General features: G+C 42.0%; 1 protein-coding gene across 4 annotated transcripts in view; it reads right to left on the bottom strand.

Annotated features, from left to right (window-relative positions):
* Nucleotides 1–300: 300 nt before the first annotated feature.
* The window catches only part of cdc42 (cell division cycle 42), a 36,799-nt gene continuing 16,920 nt past the window's right edge, over nt 301–20,179 (bottom strand). For 3 of the 4 annotated variants that reach the window (XM_085966879.1, XM_085966882.1, XM_085966881.1), the window contains exons 2-6: nt 15,362–15,522; nt 11,737–11,809; nt 9,875–9,984; nt 8,419–8,616; nt 301–2,844 (exon numbers count right to left, since the gene is read on the bottom strand). In XM_085966879.1, coding sequence (XP_085823005.1) covers nt 2,752–2,844; nt 8,419–8,616; nt 9,875–9,984; nt 11,737–11,809; nt 15,362–15,466 — 579 coding nt within the window. In that variant the 5' untranslated portion in view covers nt 15,467–15,522 and the 3' untranslated portion in view covers nt 301–2,751. Of the gene's footprint in view, nt 4,839–8,418; nt 8,617–9,874; nt 9,985–11,736; nt 11,810–15,361; nt 15,523–20,179 lie in introns of all 4 variants that reach the window. The other variant, XM_085966883.1, reaches the window with a different exon arrangement.

The raw sequence follows: 20,179 nt of genomic DNA, 5'->3' as shown, positions 1-20,179 counted from the left end.
AGGAGAGATTGCACAGATGTGGATACTGGAAGTCCTCAACAGCACTGCAGATGTAGATATTTCATATTATTTGGACAAGATAGGCAAGAGCTATTAGCAGTGGACATACTTGCATTATAATTATCAACTTTAGTTGCAAATGGAGATACACCAGTCAAAATATTGAAAAGTTGAATAGCTTAAGCCAATAACTTCCCCACAACCCCACCCAAAACAAATCTGGCAATTACTTGGTTAAAAGTTTGAGTAGATTTAAGATACCAAAAAACACTAATCACAAGTAATGAAGACAGGAGAAAATTAAAATGTACCATTTTAATGTTGAGTAGGAAAAATACATTACTTACATGCTACATTTAAGACTAGAATTACTGCTATGTTTCAAGACATTTTTTCCACAGATACCTTACAGCTAGAATCTCCAGACTATTTCACTAAAGAGCTACACAAGATCAGAGTTCCATAAACTCTACTGCTGTTGGTTAGTTTAGGAGTGAAATATTATGAGGGTCATTCAATATTTTCTAATTCTGCAAGTGTTACAAGTCCTGATGACCCGTTTGGTGGCCATGGCATTTGCTGCAGTCACTCATGTGCAAACAACTATAATTTGAACAATATGCATACAAGAGACATTAGAATTCTAATGAGTCAATGCATTTTTGAGATCTATCCATTTTGGTAAGTATGCATGGAATGTCATTCTTCAGTGAACTGTGGGTCATTATACACACAATGTAAGGGACAGAAATCTGTGTGCAACTCCAGCATTTCAATTTAAAGACAAGGTGCTCCTTGCACCAGAGCTGCTCACTAATAAAATGGACAATTTAAAAATCCCAAAATGCATCACAAGGAAACTCAGAAGCGTTAAAGGCCATTTCAGCTTTTCAAATGCAATTCCCAGCAGCAGTGGGCATCCTTGCAGTTTGCTGTACATTTTCCTTTAGGATACCTGTCTGCAACCCAAGTGCATACGACCAGAAATGTTCTTTGCGGGCTCTCAACCAAGCCTCTTCCCAGGAAGTCACCATTGGCAGTAAATAATATTGCATGGCACATGATTTTACAGGTTGGTTTTATTTTGAAGGTTGCATGATTATTGCTGCACCTGATGTGCCAATGTACACTCACAGTTTGAAATTTGCACCCGAAACGTTTCAATGTGCAGTCACGACTACTCACGTGGACCTTACTCAGGAGCAGTTTGGTAGTATAGCTATGGGTCAAAGAGGTTTGCAAAAAGCTTCATTGTTGACAATCTCATTCAGCATATTCCTTTTTAAAAATAGTGTGCATGTCTGGGTCACATTATGTAGCATTAGTGAACTGAGCAGATAAGAGTTCTGACCTACCTGAAGCCTCAATTTGGAGCAAATGGACTCTGAATTTAGACATGCTTTATCTTCAGATTTATTAGTGATTATCTGCTTTTAGATTAAGACTTATTTTTAAAATCTTGCATGTTAAACTGAGGGACTGGGTGGTTTAGTCAGAACTGCCAGCAGTGATATTAGGCATTAAGTGGTCAGGCATTGATTTGATAAATCTAAAATGCCAACCGAGACCAAATTTGAACTGGCAATCTCAGCTGCACATGACCAGTGTGTACAATGGATGCAGGATAAAGCCAATGCCATTTAAGTTACTCAAGTCTTGATACAGTATAGTAAACAACTGAATAATGAACAACTGAATAATGAAAGTGGAAAAATGAGCCAAATATGGCAATCAATCTCAATACAAGTCATCAATAAGGATAAAGGCCATTAAGGTACAAGTTTAATATTTTGAAAATGCATATACAAAGAACTCAACATGAAATAAAGCTTTGTTTTAAACCAAAAAGTTACAAGGACAATGAAACATGACACTCTTCAAAATGGGGGGAAAAAACCCAAAAATTTGGTAAAATTTAACTGAATTCTACAAAGGATCCTTAGCATTTTTAACATTATTCCCACAGGAATCCAGTCTGCACTTACGCACAAGTATCTCCCACGCCACTCCCAAGCACAACAGCCCCATCACTAGCCTTTTAATGGCTCAAGCATCAAGCAGATTGCCTGCCAACACTGACTTCAGATCAACTATCTAGCTTGGTCTAAACTGATCCTGTGCGGTCACTGGGACTGCAGTAATGCGCAAATCAAACTGGGTAAAAGTTTGCATACACGCCCTTGAACTGTGACATAGTAGTGAGATTTTGTCCCTTCCAAATGCAGGTTGCCTCTGGGGGAAAAACATTTTACAAAAGCAGTGGGACGTACTGGTGGGAGCAATGTGAAGTGATTAATCAATCAAAAATATCTCCACTAATCGCACACCAAGGCGCATGGGCCCCAAATTGTGATTTTTCTTCTAGCCGAGTGATATAAGACTAATTCAGCTTGGTGACAACAGTGGTGCTAGGTTGCTGGATGTGGCACTTGGGAGTGAGGCAACGTCTTACAAAAAGCCATTAGTTGATCATTAAACAGAAGCAATTACTGTGCAAGTCTCATGCCTGTGGTAAGGAATTTTAGAACAGCAGATTAAAACCTAGTTATGGATAAGTATCCAGTGGAAAATAATCAGGAACAAAAAAAAATTCATTTTGTCTACTTAAATGTTACTTAGAAGGGGGAAATTTACCATTGGCTATTCTATTCCTCCCATCATCGCACTTGGGGTTGTGTGCAGGGTGTTATTGCAGGATGATTTAATTTTTTTTTTAAACAATGCTTCAATATGTCAGCCTGCAGACACTGCTCATAACAGTGAACAAGGGCGCCTTTTCTTCTTGGGTTCTGGTGGCTCCAGGGCTGCCAATATCGCTTCGTCAAATACATTCTTTAGTCCTTTCTGGAAAGTGGGAGAGAAAGGTGGGGTCTCATGGTTACAGATACAAAATAAAAACAAAGAAGAACCAAACTAAAAAAAACATTTGGGCAACACATGATAAATATTAAGACGCACAGTTGCAACAGAAAATATCAAAAAAGATATACCTTGGAGAGCTAATGCCAACTGTTAATAAGTTTAGAACATCTCTATAGGATTAAAACTACAATGGATTCAAATGGTGTGCCTTTGTCAAGGTCACCATCTTGGAGTGAAAGAATTGCTTCCTCTCATCTGACTGACCTTATTCCCCATCCCCCACAGCACACGAGGTTATCCTGAAGCTCCTCTGTCCCTACACTTCCCAATAAGATTGGTAGAAATTAAGTACTAATGGAAGACCTGCAGGGAATGTCTCATCACCTTTATCCACAGCAGCTGCATGAACAAAATGAGCAGTCTTGAAGTTTATGGTCTCAATCACAAGATTTTACTAAATCTTATACTTTGGCCAAGGAAATCATTTGGTTAAAACTCAAGCTCCACCAGGACAGTCCTCCTCATCGCCACTTTTATTTGAGCCCATTACTTCCCCCCCACCCGCCTCCCCCCCCCCCCACCCCAAACAGCAGCACTAGAATGAATCACCTAAAAAGACGTGCATTTCCCCCCCTTGTACATATAGGATTTACCAAATACATCAATTTTAAAGCTTGCATCTGGGATGTTGGCACTAGAACATGCTGATATTTATTGTACACATTACAAACTTACTACGCATGACAGCTACTACTAACGTCCTTGGCTCTCCAGCCGACAGGATCTATAGCTAAACTCTGCCTTGCATCAAATGAAGACAACTTCCATGAATATAGACTTAAAAATTGGTATTGACAAAGTTGTTGGGACTCCCGGTAGTATCTAGAACATTGAACATTTCTTAAATCTTGTAGACATTAAGATGAAGGAGTAAGTAGATATTAAAGCACCCAACTAACATTTATACAAAAGGCTGGCACTATGCACTATGTCCAAAGTTTATCCCATTTACACAAACTGTGCTCACTTAGCATAAAATTAGTTGCAGCTAAATTAGAGTATTCAGCACAACACTGCAGCTTCTGTTGCAATATTGCTCAAAGATCTGTCTCCACGTGAGGATCTCCATTTGCTTTGCCAGCTACACAAATTGAGCAAGTTAAAATCTTCAGCACTAAACTCACACTGCACTCTACAAATCAGAAGAGGTTTGTTTTTGCAATAGATTACTTACAATAAGTCAAGAGTGGAGGTACTTGTGAACAAAGCTAAAGATTTTAGCCACAACAGTCCAAACAGAGGAGAGGGAAAGAAGAAAGCAGAGAATTTACTGAAAGGTTTAGGTCTATGCTACAACTATTGCTATGGGACTAAGAAGGAAGTACCTAAAGATCTGCTGTTACAGCTCAGGCACAGAAGTCACAGTAGAGGCAGGGGCAATACTGCAATATAACCATCATGTGGCACTACTCAATTGAAATAAATTTAGCCAACTTGAGGTCAACAGCTACAAAGATGAAGGACGCCCCTTTGGTGCTTTGCCACATATGCAAAGGATAGAAAAAGCAAGAGAAGACATCAAGAATCCATATAGAATGCCATCAGCTCCATTTACACAGGTCTCCAATATGGCGAGCCAGAGAGCTCATTTGAATCAACTTTATTTCAACCAAATTAACAGCAAGACACCCACAGAAAGGTGCAACTGTACAATACCTAGAAGAGTACATCACAATTACAGGAGTAGAAACTTTTGGAAAAGGTCCAAAATGGCACCCAGCAACTTTAACATATCCGTATGAAGGAGAGAAAATGGAACAGTTTAAAAGGACTCATTTGAACAGCATTTCTATAGGATTGGATACAGAGAAAAGATGGAGGGACACTTAGAATATACAGCATTTCCGCTTCCTTTGAGTTTCCGGTGGCTCGAGGGCAGCTAGGATAGCCTCATCAAAAACATTCTTCAGACCTCTCTACAAGACAAGGTGGGGGGGAGGGGGAAGGTAAGAGAAGAGGGGGGCAGGAGTGGAAAAACAGCATGAAGTTAGAGGAGAGGCTCAGGTTAGAAGCAAGACAGCAGTTTTAACAGCATCCATTTAAACAGGGATTAAAAATATCCAACATGCACAACGGAACAAAACACGTCAGCATTGATGCTACAAAGGGCAGGCTGTTTCAGGCAGGACCACTGGGGTTCTGATGAAGGATCGCACCAAAAACCAACTTGCCACTGTATTCCAAGCTTTGGTGTATTCCGTCCTCAACGTTAACTTTATTTTGTAGCCCACTTATTGTACCTGGGGCCTTGTCCATATGCACCGCCTCAACAGTGGGGTGGGGGGGGGGGGGGGGGTGGAGAATGCTTTGCTTACTGAAGATGTACCTGAATGTGCGCAGAAAGGAGATGCCAACCTACCCATCATTCCCAGATGGAACTGGCACACCAACCTGTTGGTGGTCACCATATTCTACCAGCTACTGCTCTTCACAGTAGAGAAAAACACACAAGTGCTGGTAATGAAGGCCCTCCGCATCGGAAAGGGAAAAAGCATCTTCCCCGTAGCATTTCAGGTGGATACCCTGCATCATAGGGACCGCAGGGCTACCATCTGAAAGGTTAACCAGGCTTTCAGTTGCTGGTGGGCTGGACGGATAGGTCTTTTACTTTTCAGCGAAAAGCAGGCGGAATCATGGCAACAAGCTTCCATACTGGTTTAAAAAAGTCTAAAATTCCCACACTAGCCACCATTTCACTTTGAAACTGCTGGGACTTGGGTTCTGGAGCTCGGATCCCAACCGGGCATTCAATTTTGTCCAAAATGGGTTTGTTCTAAACCTGCATAAAAATTGGCTTAAATTAGAAAGTAATTTGTTGCTTTTGCATCACTGAACTTGCTATACAAGTTCAAGAGGTTCTTTAACCAGGCAAAGTAAAGCCTTTACTATACAGCAGTTCTCTGCATCAGGACCAAATTTTCCTATTCAAATTCAGGGGTGGTCAGCGGGTGGAGGAAGGATAAACAAAATGGAATGGATAGCAGAGGATTGCACCACTTGCTGTGAACAGCCATACAAAGCAAAGTCTCAGGCTTCAATTTTAATTATGTGCTACATCCACTCATTTAATTTGACAGGAGGGGGGGGGGCAAACTACAATTGGCTGTAAAAAAAAAAAAAAAAAAAAAAAGTTTCCAATCATCTCTTGGAATATGCATGTTAGACTGGACTGGACTGATGCAGCCCCCCACATTTCCAACAGCGGAATAAACCGCCAACACTAGTCTCATGAGCAGCTACATGAGCAAGAGGCAAAAGCTACAGAACCAGGGGAGTTATGCCCCCATAACTCCATTTTTTTTTTGGGGGGGGGGGGGGGGGGGAGAAAGAAAGGGGTCAGAGGTGGTGCACAGGGAAAGTGAAGACAAGGCAGGGTGATTGCTAGAAACAGAATAAAGTAGGACCAGACAAGTTTAATACCTGTGGGTGTGCAATTTTTTAAAAAGTTGCACGGGTAGCAGCCGGAGCTATCAGCAGCGGAGTTCATTGTCAACCCCCTCTAAACGGCAGTAGAATTTGGGGGGGGGGGGGGGGGGGGGGAGAAACGGAGGTCTGACTCAACTCTCCTTCCTCCTCTCCAAACTTCAGGTCAACATTGCCTCCAATAACCATTAGGTTTTTCTTCACAAGAAAACTTCCACTTATTCAGATGAAACCCCATCTGCTGCAAAAACAACTTGTATAATTTATTTATTTACCCAAACAGATCATCTAGTGGAAACTTCAAGAATCTTTTTTTCCCCTCCCCTCTAACACAGGAACATGTCCCAATTACTGGCCCTAGCTGCAGGCAAATGTAGAGACCAGGAATTGAAACCAGAGTCATCTTAGTCTGTACAGGTTAAATGCAAACCCCAAGTGTTTATCCACTAAAACAAGAGCTGATGTGTCATTTTAATAGTGAAAGCAGGCCACAGCTTGCACAATAGACCAACTTCCAAGTTAAAAATTGCCATTTAAACTAGATATCCTAATGAGCCATCCTGAAACAGGTCAATATTCGGAGGACAAGGTAAAATATTAAGGATTTAGATGGCAAGGCTGGTATTATGGATGGACGAGATCAAATGGCTTTCATCTAAGCTGATCTTATAATCTGCAAGATGGTGTAGCCAGCAACCACATTTATTATAAATTTAACTGGCAGACCAGAAACTAAAATTAATGGACACTGGCCTGGTTTCCCAGTTTGCTCAAGAAACTCAAAAAAAGGAACAGAATATAGAGCTCTATTTTCATGGATTCATTTTTTGCAATTAAGTCACTGTCCCACATTTCTCAAAATACTAGTAAAGACTTGCGTGGATGACTAATAGTTCAAACTGCCACTCTGGTCCGAAACTCAGCAATAAATGCTACAGGAAACTTTGATTTACCGGCACCTAAATAACCGGACATCTCAGTTAACCGGCAAAATTCAGGAGTAGGTTCAGGTAACTTTTATTACTTGCCTTCCTCCATTTGTTGCTGTGCAAGGGTGTGGCTGCAGCTGTTGCTAAGCTAGAGACACTTGCAACCTGTGGCCATTGTTCTGAAGCTGTAAGCAACAGGGTTTGTTGCTTTATACCGCGCCCTCAGCTCCGTATCTTTTACTATAGCTTTCGGTTATCCAGAATTTTTGATGAACCGGCACCACGTCGGTCCCATCCGTGCCGGATAAAAAAAAAGTTTCCTGTATTAGTAGCTCATTTAACAATTTGTTCAGATACTTCACTGGAGGTCTCAGACCAGGTAATTGACTCATTTTTCACCCCACTTTATGGGAACATTCTTGGATATCCTGCTAATGCTAAGTGACATTGGCAATTCAGTTGTTCACAAGCTTTATTTATGCATAAATCAAACATTAACAAAAATAAATGTGCAAAACAAACAATCCAACCAACTTCAGGTCAGGCAATAGCAGAGTTCTGACAAGATTCACATCTGAAAAGCAACTCATCTGGCCTACTGCGTTTCCAGCATCTGCAGTATTTTGCTTTTTAATTCAGATTTTAAAGCAATTGCACATGCATGCATTTACACATGCACTGTCATATTTGGGCTACATACAGCTTAACCAGTACCTTAACCGCTGGGAGATGGAGTCATGCAAGAGAGCGGTTGAACACTCTGCTGGATTGCACAAGTAGGCTGAGGTTAGCTCACCGCCAGTACAATGGTAGAGCAATGCAAGTGCGAATGCTGAGACACCAGGAAATCCCCTTGCAAGGAGATTCTGGTGCTCGTGACAGCAGACTACAATAACCTTGCATGGCAAAGGGGGTAAATTTGAGTCTGAACTGCCAAAACTAGTCTGCTTATAGGCTCTCTCAAAAGAGGTTTACTTTCCAGCCTCAAATCTAGATTAAGACTAATTTTTTAGGTATGCACCCATCGAAGAATACTCAAACCTAGACGATAATGTGCATTAAAACCAAGCCTCTTTCAGAACAGGTTACCCGATTGGTTAACCAGTGTTTTACTGCAGAGCAGAAGGATAGTTTGAGCACTCACTTGTGTCAGAGCAGAACACTCCACATATTTGACAGCTTTCAGGTCCTTGGCCAGTTTTTCAGCATTATCCAGGATGATGGGCTTCTGTTTGTTCTTGGCAAGTTTCTCGATGGTTGAGGAGTCATCTCTTAGATCAATTTGAGTCCCAACCAGCAGGAATGGAGTCTTTGGACAGTGGTGAGTTATCTCAGGTACCCACTATAAAAAGAGAGAGGATCAGGGAAAAGAATTGGAACATTTCTCAACTTCATTTAGATGGTGCAGCGGTTCGTTCACTACAATTTGACCAAAACCTAGAGCAACAGTGCTTTAGGAGCAGTTTGTTATAAAGGCCACAATCCCAATGTCTTGCATACAAGCCCCTTTGTAGATTGTTGTAACAGTAAATGGGGCACAGGTCTGTCCTGCAGCTGTAATTCCTCATACAAGCTCCCGATTTCCAATCGCACCACCATGACCTATTGCTCAGTAAGGCCAGGTAATTTTCCACAGGAAAACACAAGACCAGTTATGGTTTTGTAAGGGCCTTTTGGCTGGATGGATGCTGGGACAATCCTGCCCCAGCTTTCTCTCGTCAGACTGCAACAAAAAGGAGGGACAACCATAGAATCTTAATCAATGTGCCACAGCTGGGCTGGCTATGGCTAAAGTCCCAGAGCACATGGAATAACAGGTCTGCCAAGTTAAAGCTAGAGTACCACTGTTCTAGTGGTTATGTTACTGGACTAGAAAGCCAAAGAATATAAATTTCAATCCCACTACAGCAGTTTAAGAATTTTAATTCAGTTTAACAACCTGGAAATAAAAAGCTATCAGTAAAAGTGGCCAGACTGTCATAAAGACCCAATTGACCATGTCCTTTAGAGAAGGAAACCCAGCGTCCTTTCCTACATTACAACCATGACTACACTTCAAAAAGTACTTCATTGGTTGTAAAGCACTTTGGGACATCTGGTGGTTGTGAAAGGCAGTATATAAATGCAAGTTGTTGTTTTTTTTTTTTTTTTTATAAACCCAGTCCAGCCCATTTGACTCTAGTCCCACACCAACATAACTGACTCTTAACTGCCCTCTGAAGGGGACTAGCAAACCACTACAAGAGAATACTGCAGCAGTTCAAAGTAGTGGCCAAACCATCTTCTCTGGGGAACTTGGCCTTGCCGGCAACAACCAAGCACTCACACCTGGAAGTATTAGGTGAGGGAGTCACTGCTTGAGGGAAGTGCAGCAGAAAAGATCGTTCAGTCACTCTAGCCCACTCATGTCTCCTGGTGGAGAAGCAGAGGACCAGTAACAGAGGCCTGTCTTCTGTACTAGAAAAAGGGTGGATCATCAGGCAACTAATGTAGAATGAACTAGGGTTTTCAGATTGAAATAATTAAAAAATGCAGCTAATGTGTTTTAACTGAGGAACAGTGCCAAGTAGAAATTTCAGTCAGGACTGAAGGGTACAAACCTTTTCTTTAACATTTTCAAATGAAGATGGCGACACAACAGAAAAGCACACAAGGAAAACATCAGTCTGTGGATAGCTCAGTGGTCGTAATCGGTCATAATCTTCCTGACCTGGAGATAAATTTAGGTTCCAAGTCAAAAACTGCCAAACTGCTTAGCAAAACAGAAACGAGGGAGAGGAGAAAACACTGGATTTTCAACCGGAAGTTGCAGACCCCAGCACCTGTGCAAGGACTTGTAGATCTCCATAAACTGCACTAGCCAACATTATCGAGCAGCTACAAGAGATCACATCAAATGGCTGAGCTTTCACCAACTTTCACCCTTTGAACAAATTAGTAATTTGGGAAGTTGAAGACCTCAAGCACCAAGTTAGAGATATTGGTGTACACTATTAACTGCATTAGCATCAACATGTGCACTATATATTGTTAAAGAAACTAGCCACCCAGTCTGCCAAATATACCAAAAAAGGTTGTTCTCCTACAGAGTATTAAATACCAAAGGCTAGCCCCAATTTTGACTTGAAGTTTTAATACTAGTAGTTCCTTGTTTTACATACCAATATGCCGAGTGCTTGAAAAAGCCCTTTGATGCATAGTGTGCTGTAACTGAACTTCAACCCCACAGGCTGAAACAAACTTCCAAGACAATAGGGAATGGGATGGTGATTTACCAAAGGTAAATAATAGTCTGAACTGCTGAAAGGTCATCGGCCTGAAAGGTCAACTGTTTCTCTCGCCACAGATGCTGCCTGACCAGCTGAGTATTTCCTGCATTTTCGGTTTTTGATTTCTAGCATCCGCAGTATTTTGCTTTTGTACTAGGACCAAGTCAATCGCTCGGTTAAGGGTACAATGCACTGTCAATAAGCTCGAAGTCATATTTCTAATAACCATTTGAAAACAAAGTCTCATTCGCAGTATGCCCGCCTCTTTCCAAGTTGAGAAATGCAGTTCCCAGGAGTTTACACGTAGTTGATGCACAAATCTGTTGACAGGGACTGAACACAACTCCTGGGGTCACTCCAAATAAAATAGTGTTAAGTTTGAGAAATTACTTGGCTTCCTCCACCTTTCAAATGGGAAACAAAAGGGCCAATTTGAAACCAAGAACGAGGTTGCACATCAACTATATTTTTCAGCCCCAGCTAATTTAGTTAGTAATTCACAAGATATGCAAAAAATCTCAAAGCTTTACTGGTGCTTCCCAAAACCAGGACCAAAGGGGAGCTAATTCTGCTAAAAGATCTTTCCTCACTCCTAAAATGCAAGATAAGCCAGAAATTTGGCTGCATTATAATAAAAAATTACCAAGTGCCATTAATAACATCCAAAAGTTTAGACTTGTAGGATTACCACATTTAGTAAAAGACAATCACAAAAGAAATCACACCCAATCACTAGTATATCTACCCAACTAGCTGTGCAAACCCAGCAAAGTAGTTGGAGGTGCATTTTTATAGCAAGTTATTTTTCTGCTCCTGCTAAAAGCCTCCAGTGGAAAAGCCATGCAATAGCATTAAGCCTTGAGGCTACAAGCCCAACCTATTTACAATGAATTAGTCAAGATTTCCAGTAATATTTTCTTGTATACATTAGGACAAAGTGCTTTTGATTAGTCACCAGTACGCAAGACTAAATATTAAGCCATACAACATACAAGCTAGTATTATTGCATTCACCTGCCCTCCTCCCACTTAATAGCCAGACCCTAAACCCATAGTATAAATAGTCTGCCACTTCAATCTTAGTGACCAAGGTTATTTCCCTGCTCAGACATCTGGAACTCGAGGCAATGCACAAACAAGTTACAGTAAACTTGAGCCTATCCCTCAAGTTCATTTTAGGCAACCCCTCTTACCTGCAGTGTCAAACAGTCCTAAGGTATATGGTTCACCTCCAATCATAACTGTTACAGCATAGTTATCAAATACCTGCAAAAACAGAGTATAAAGATCAGCAAGTTATTGGCAACATTGAGACTTGTGCAACTGAAAACCCCGCCACACCGCAGTCTACATAGTCAGAAGAGCAGCCGTGAGCCATTTAGCTCGTCACTAATTGGCAACTGAGTAAAGGCTGCAAGAACCAGATTTAGAATATCAGTCACCTCCTTGCCCCAGGGCTCCTGAAAGTAGAAATCACAATGCCCTACAGTGAGATTCCTTCATTTGCACGTAGCACTTTCCAAATGATGCAACAATGCATTGAAAGCAAATCAGTACCTCGAACAAAATTCAGAAGACTTTACTATGGATGAAACTATTCTGATTGAGTAAATGTAGAGGGGGTGAGTAAATGTAGAGGGGGTGGAATTTAAGAGTTAGTCACCTATTTGATGTTTAAAATATTCCAATAACTCAGGTAACTAGTCACACCGGAGTGCCAAGAGTTTAAGCAACAGGAAAAAAGTAGTTAAGCCAGAGCACATTGATGTTAGAAATAAGTGGGTTGCAACATTCTACTGCTTGTTTTGCTTATAGGTGGAGTGTGATATGTAATCTAGTCTTATTGCAATTACCTGAAACAATCAGCATATCCTGCCTGGCTATTCAAACATGTCAATTGCACACCCTAACCACTGGATGGTACTGCACCAGTGCACTCTGCAGGCAAACTCAATTGCTAAATGAAAGCAGAGTTTTTTTTTAATTAAATGCATGCAAGCCTAATAATCCTATTTTGTACTCAAACATACCCATAATAATGTTCACTAAACTGCTGAGACTCCTGAACTCTCCATGCTTCCCAATTATCACAGCCACAAAGCTTCCCAATAATACTGAAGCAAGCTTCAATCCCTGGCCTATGCAAAAGATTAGACTCTGCAAACCACCCATAATTTAGTGAATTGCAACCCAGTCCCCCGCACTAGCCCCTCTCCCACTAACATTTTTACCTCTTTCCCCGCACCACACATTTTCCACTCCATACTCGAGTTGCCAGTTTCAACCAGCACAAAAATTGTACAGAATGGAGTTTTGTTGGGGGAAAGAAGTGGTGAGAAAACAATTAAAAACCTCAGTGTAAAACCCACTGAGCAAACTCAACCAAGTTTGAAATTAAATTTAGATACCCCCCACCCCACCCAGGGCAAGTACTTTCCTCCTCTTTGCTGCCATTCCCTCGCCCAGCTCCAATTACTGCCCCATCCACTAAACCCATTTAGCTGAATACTGCACGGTGTTGACCATGGGTAATGCCACAGGAGATCAACTAATCCAATCATAACCTCACCTACTCATTCACTCCAGAAGCACATCTAGTCTCACAAATCTACTTATACATAGACTTTACAGCACAGAAACAGGCCATGTGGATTTTGCTCCACACGAGCATCCTCCCGCCCTACTTCACCTAACCCTAGCAGCACAACCTTCGATTCCTTTCTCCCTCATGTAATTACCTCGCTTCCCCCTTATACTGTCCAACAGTTTATGTTGGCAATGTACACCCAGCTTTAAATTTTACTAGTGCCCCAGGCAATTACCAACACAAACAATGGACAACTTCCATCAATCTTTCATCTTGAAGATATTAAATCACCTCAAATTTACACAGGTCAACAGTGGGATGAAAACTATTTAAAAACCAGAATTTTTAAACCCAAAGGCCAGGATTCCCATTAACCACAGTGGGAGACTTAGTAAAAAGCAAGCTGGTTAAAACATAACTACGCAAGATCTGGGTACAGTGGACACTGTTGCGAGAAAGACATGATTGTACGTATTGTGAAAGATGCGATAAAGGAAGTTTACATTAGGGACGCGTGTGAATATATAACATACTGTTGACGAGACGCAGCTTTATTTACAAATGTGAACAAATTCAAATGACAGTCGGTTCTTTAAGAATTCCATGAATCAAAACATTAAGGTTTCCATTTTATTCTCAAGATCCACTCGTTTGAAATGCCAAACTAGTGATAACTACATCAGTGTTCAACCAAAAACTGCTTGCCCAGGCATGGGAACGGGATTCAAACTGGTTCCACAAATAAAGTTTCTACTGGAGGTTTTGGTGTCTGAAATGTAAAGAAAATTGAAAACACAAGGCAAATCTCTTCCAAGGCTTAGTAGTGTTGGGAGTGAACCAATATCTGCTCAGATCAGGACATCCGGATTTAAGCGAACAGGGCTAGGCAAGAATCACCTTGGGACTTTGGATGGGCCTTGGCCAACAAAGAAGTGATATTCCCACATTACTCAGCACAAGAATTAACACGAAGGCAGAAAGGTGATGCTTGCTCATCTTCTAAAGAAGCTACACGTTCTGCCGTGACAAACAATTGATGGTGATGGTGTGGCCATCTTTGAATATCACCAAACAAAAAATCTGGAAAAACTCAGGCCAGGCAACATCTGTGGATGTTGCCTGGCCTGCTGAGTTTTGCCAGCATTTTCTGTTATTTCGGATTTCCAGCATCTGCAGTATTTTGCTATCGTTTGAATATCACCAGCTGTGCTGCTGAATGCCACAATATATATCGCATCAACATGGAACACTGAAGTCATGTGTGAAGACCCAATAGAGGATGAAAATATGCAGCATGAATTGGACTGAGGGGGGGGGGGGGGGCAGGGAAGTTATATAAAAATCTAGCAAATCTTAATCGTGAACTAGCGGTATGGGAGACCCACATTTATACTTAACTATATGGATATAAGTGCATTTGACCAATAAGCCTCATCCTCAAATCCAAGCTTACTTTTTCCACTATACATTCAGCTCACTTCAAAACATTAGAACCATAATGTACAGAAGCAGAAATGTGTTGTTGATCCATTAGAACTTAATGTACAGTTGTACTAGTTCACCATTTAATAGTCTGCTGTGGCAAACAATTGATGGCGCAGTCATCCTTGAATATCATGTGATGAAACAATTCTAAATGACGTAGCAGAGTACAAGGACAAGACCATCTAAAATGATCAAGTAGCCAAAACATCCTCTAGTATCACACACGATCCCCAGCGCATCTTTGACAACACTAGACCTTCGCACCGCCCATGGAAGATTTATGGGAATGCAAGTCTAGTTGAAGGCAGACATTTTTCCCTCACTACCATAAAGGGGACCAAGTTCTCAGAGTTGATTGAGAAAACACAGATCTATGAATGGGCAGATTAGAGAACCAGTTTAAGAAAATGTGGGGAATGGATCCTGGCATTTGCACTCTGGATCCCTGCATTACACAGCAGCATTAGAGACCAGCTTCTACCATCAGCCCAGAGGTCAATTTCCTGAAACAAATGCATTGGAAATGCCACACTGGAGGTTGGTACCATATGGAGGATTACAGCTACAAAATCCACATGCCTGCCACTGACAACTGGATTTCAGAAGCTTGTTTAGCCTTCATTGCTACCAACTGTTGTATGTTGCAGGTTAATTGAGAACAAAATCAATACCAATTTAATTCCCTTGATGTTATAAAGCAGATTGTACATACCATAGCCACCTAGGAACACAGACTTTTCACTTACCGTGGGAACGTACTCTGATGGAAATTTGTTTGTTGTGTAGGAGATTAAGAGACAGGTTTTACCAACAGCACCATCACCAACTACAACACATTTAATAGTCTGCATAGTTGTACGTCACTTTGAGTTTCCACCTTCACACTGTAGCTAATGTATTACAGTATCTGAAAAAGATAGATCATATTAGAACTGGCAGAGGCCCAGTTTGGCACAAGTCATCTTATTGTTTGCATGCTAAACAGCTTTTATTTTATTTGTTCTTGGGACATGAACAACACTGGCAAGCCAGCATTTATTGCAGAGGGCGTTGAGTGTCAGCCAATATGGGACTGCAAGTGACAAGGTGATCAGATCAGGTAGGGGTGGCAGGTTCCCTTCCACAAAGTACATTAGGGAACCAGTAGTACAAAAGAGTACAGGAAACTTTGGTTTATCCGGAGGTCAACTGTCCGGAATGCTCGAGCCACCGGCAAAAATCAGGAGCCGTTTCGTTAGGTTTTTTCCCCACCAGTCAGGCTCCGCAAGGTCTTGCTGAAGCTGTTGCTAAGCTAGAGACGCTTGCAAGGTACGGCCGACTGTTTAGAAGCTGTCAACAGGGTTTGTTGCCAGATATGGAGATTTTGAGCTCCGTATGTTGAAACATTAGCGCTGGTTTGTCCGGCAGTTTTGATGGGACGGCAACAGCTCGGTCCAGTCAGTGCCGGATAGCACAAGTTCCCTGTATGTGGGGGGGGGGGGGGGGGGAGAAAAAGAGAGCATTGCAGGAGCTGAGAATTGACTACAAACCAAATACAGCAGACAGGCTCTGCCCAGGGTGCAAATAATTCATTGCATATTTTAACATTTGAGTGCAAGGTTAAAAGTTGAAAATTTGCACTAGTCTGCTCCACTTTTCTAATCCCTGAAACCATTCTTCTTTGAAGAGGCAACCTGCTTACACCTTTGCTGGTGTGGTTCTGCTACAATCCCTGTTGCCTTAAGAGTCTCCTTAAAAAAAAAAGGAATTCTGCAATTGCCAACCCACATTCTTGTTTCAGGGGAGGTCACACTACAAGAATCTAACATGATATCTAGGTACTTAAAAATGCCCATCAAGTAGAACTGGAACTATGCATCAAACTGGCTTTATATAAATGTAAAGCTCAGGATGGAGGAAATAATCTCACGTCCAGAAACAATATGTACAAACCACTTAATCTGAAGGGAACGAACAGAGTGCCCACAACCATTTGGATCTTTATACAATTGTTTTACAAAGTGTTGGGCAGGGCATTAAGTGGCTTCAGACGATAACTAGCATACAGCAGGTTGCGTTATGTGCAAGTCAACTCACTGCCCTGCCCCCCCCCCGGGGGGGGGGGGGAAGATGGTGGGGAGATCCTCAAACAATACATGCGGTTGATCAGGTCACCATCTACAAACTTCTGAACCTTAGCATAAAAGTTAGTTTAGAAACAGTCACCAGCTGCTCTACCACAAAAGCACATTAAATCATTGTACGGCAAGTTCCACATTTACATTATCTAGAGTCACCAAGTGTCTCATTTTCTTTGCACAATAGAGGAAGCAAATTACACCAGTTAAGTTAGGATTTCTAATTTGTCTTGTGGATTTTTTTTTTTTTTTTTTTTTTTTAAAGCCAGTGCGGCAAGATATCTGATCAAGTTTATAAACATGGATTTCTGTTTAAACAACAATTTATATAGCGCATTCAACGTAGTAAAACGTCCCAATGCACTTCACAGGAGTATTGAAAGACAAAAATTTGACACCGAGCCAGTATCAGATACCAGCAAGATTATTTTATTGCACTGCGACCATTAATTAGATAAGACATTTCCAACTTCCAGTAGCCTAGAGCATGAAAAAAAAACTTAGTTTCCATAAGACTGTGCTGGAGTTAGGCTTTGGAAATTCAGGAAACAAAGCTGCAAGAGCCAGCACGCCAGACTCAGCATGCAGGAGCATTGCTCAAAATAATGTTTAATCAAGCACGATGGCCTGCTGAGACAGGGATGTTTGTATTACACAAGTTGTACGATTGAAGCAAGCAAGCAAGCATGTCCAATCATAACTGTTGGTGAATGCCCACTGACTAATTCACATCTGGCCTCATCGCCAAGTGTTTTCTTGGTCTACCTTTGAAGAGGTTAGAGGCACAACTGCAACACATTTCAGTCTTTACAGAAGAAGTGACCAGCACCAGTTTAAAAAAAACCTCCCACACAAGACCCTAAAAACTTGTAACCATCATGTTAAGCTACACGAATATTTTAGGAAGGGCGGAGGTATATTAATATACAGGTTCAGTACCTTCTACCCACACCACCCCCAAACAAAAGCCCATTACAAACACCTCATGCAAGCATAGAGGCCAAGTATCAAGGGTCTGGGAGCTAAAACAATACAAGGGAAGGTACAGACTTAGCGAACATAGCCTAGCGATCGAAAAAGGCAGACACAGGCAGACCAGTCTGCCAAGAGAGGACAGGATATGCTCGCACTGCAGTCAGGGAGTGGTGGAGACAGAGATGCACTTCCTCACAGCTTGTGGAAAATATCAGGGCATCAGGGAGAATTTCTACCAAAAATTCTCACAAATATGCCCTGATTTCAGAAATCTGAATGACAACCAAAAACTCCCATTCCTACTGGGAGAGGAGAGAAGCTGTATAACACTGGCGGCACACTATGTTACAGCTTGCCATGAACAGAGAGCCAACCAGTAAACTAAGAAAAGAATATATATATAAACAATGCGAATGTATATTTATACACTCAGGGATATACCTGTTTATACACTGTATGAATAGAACTGCGTTTGTGTGGTAAACCATAAATGTATTTTGATGCTTTGGCAACATAAGATGTAACTTATCATGCCAATAAAGCGATTTGAATTGTGAATTGTGAATGAGCACACCAAACACCTCTTCAGCCAACAGTATTATGGGTATCTTTCTTACATTGCAAGACGTGGGAACTTCAAAGTTGCCTCTCTATCTAATCTCCAATTTCAAAAGCAAAAAGAAAAAAGTTAAAATTCAGATTCACATTTAGTTTTCACAAGAGCCTGGTTAATAAAATGAAATACCCTCAAGAAAGTCAGGGATGCATGGGTACACCATCACCCCCAAGTCACAATCATCCTAACTTAGACACAAGCCATTCCTTCATAGTTGCTGGGTCAAAATCCAGGAACTTCCGATCCAAACGCACGGTTATAGTATCTTTATTGCGCAGACCGCAGCGGTTCAAGGCTCACCAGCACCTTCGAGGTCAACTCGGGATGGGCAATAACTGCTGGACATGTTAGCGACATGGCCAATGAAAAAAAAAAAACCTTGGTCTCAAACCAAGCTTAGATTACAACCAAAACTAGTCACAAACTTTACTATATCAAGGTACCACTTAGAGGTTCTGAACTACTGTTGACCACAACCCAACCTATTATTTTTGAACTCACCCGACTGGCTCTTTACATTCTTTGAAAGCAAGCCCATTCTTTTGGGAGGGTTTCAATTTAACTAAGTTCGTCATTCTGCCTTTGCCAACTACAAGCATTGTACGGTACATTTAATTTAAAGTGAACCAACTTTGCAATGGCCTAGTAGGTAAAGGAATTGTCTCTGGTAGCACCAAGGCATGTGGGCTAGAAGGTTGCCAGGTGAGACTCACTAATGGCTCAGCAAATCTACCCCATGAGCAGCAGAACTAAATAGACAAAGGTCCCAGACTGAATTCGCAGCTCGAGCTCACAGCCAGGGGGCGGTCAAGAGGGTAGAAAGCCAAACTTCCTGCTCCAGAGTGCTATCCAGCAACTCATCCTGGAAAGATGTATGAAGCATTGGTGAACACTGGCTTAAGTACAAGGCTGGTGCTGTCCCTCCTAGAAACAGCCAAGCAACATTCAAAGAGCAAGCTTAAACCAGAATGTTAGCAGCACTTGCAAACCTATCTCTCAGCTAGGAATAAGTTATAGAATTTACAGCACAGAAACAAGTCATACAGCCCAATGCTGCACACGAGCCTCCTCCTCCCACCAGCATACCCTATTCCTTTTTCCCCTCATGTACAGGAAACTCCTAACCGGCACCTAAATATCCAGAAATCTCAACCGGCAAAATTCAGGAGTAGGTTCAGGTAAGTTTTACTATGTATTAGTGGCCGTGTAACTGGGGTTCCTGCACCTGTGGCCGTGTAACTGGGGTTCCTGCACCTGTGGCCGTGTAACCGGGGTTCCTGCACCTGTGGCCGTGTAACCAGGGTTCCTGCACCTGTGGCCGTGTAACCGGGGTTCCTGCACCTGTGGCCGTGTAACCAGGGTTCCTGCACCTGTGGCCGTGTAACCAGGGTTCCTGCACCTGTGGCCGTGTAACCAGGGTTCCTGCACCTGTGGCCGTGTAACCGGGGTTCCTGCACCTGTGGCCGTGTAACTGGGGTTCCTGCACCTGTGGCCGTGTAACTGGGGTTCCTGCACCTGTGGCCGTGTAACTGGGGTTCCTGCACCTGTGGCCGTGCAACCGGAGCTCTCTGTAATCCGGACTTTGATCAACCTGCACCACACCGGCCCCGGATAAAAAAAAAACAAGTTTCTTGTACTTATCTAGCTTCCCCTTAAATGCATTTATGCTATCCGCCCGCAACTAATCCATGTGGTAGCAAGTTCCACATTCTAACCACTCTCTGGATAAAGAAGTTTCTGCTGAATTTATATTTATGATCCCCTCAAGTGGCAAGTCTATCCTACCAAAACCTAAAGACATTTATCAGGTCACCCTTCTCTTTTCTAGAGAAAAGATTGCCAGCCGGGTCAGTGTT

Source organism: Somniosus microcephalus, chromosome 25, assembly GCF_052327205.1.
Source record: "Somniosus microcephalus isolate GS21.2 chromosome 25, FLI_Smic_1.0, whole genome shotgun sequence".
Classification (NCBI taxonomy): Eukaryota; Metazoa; Chordata; class Chondrichthyes; order Squaliformes; family Somniosidae; genus Somniosus; species Somniosus microcephalus.
The sequence above is the reverse complement of the archived record's forward strand: the minus strand, read 5'-3'. Positions and strand labels throughout refer to the sequence as shown.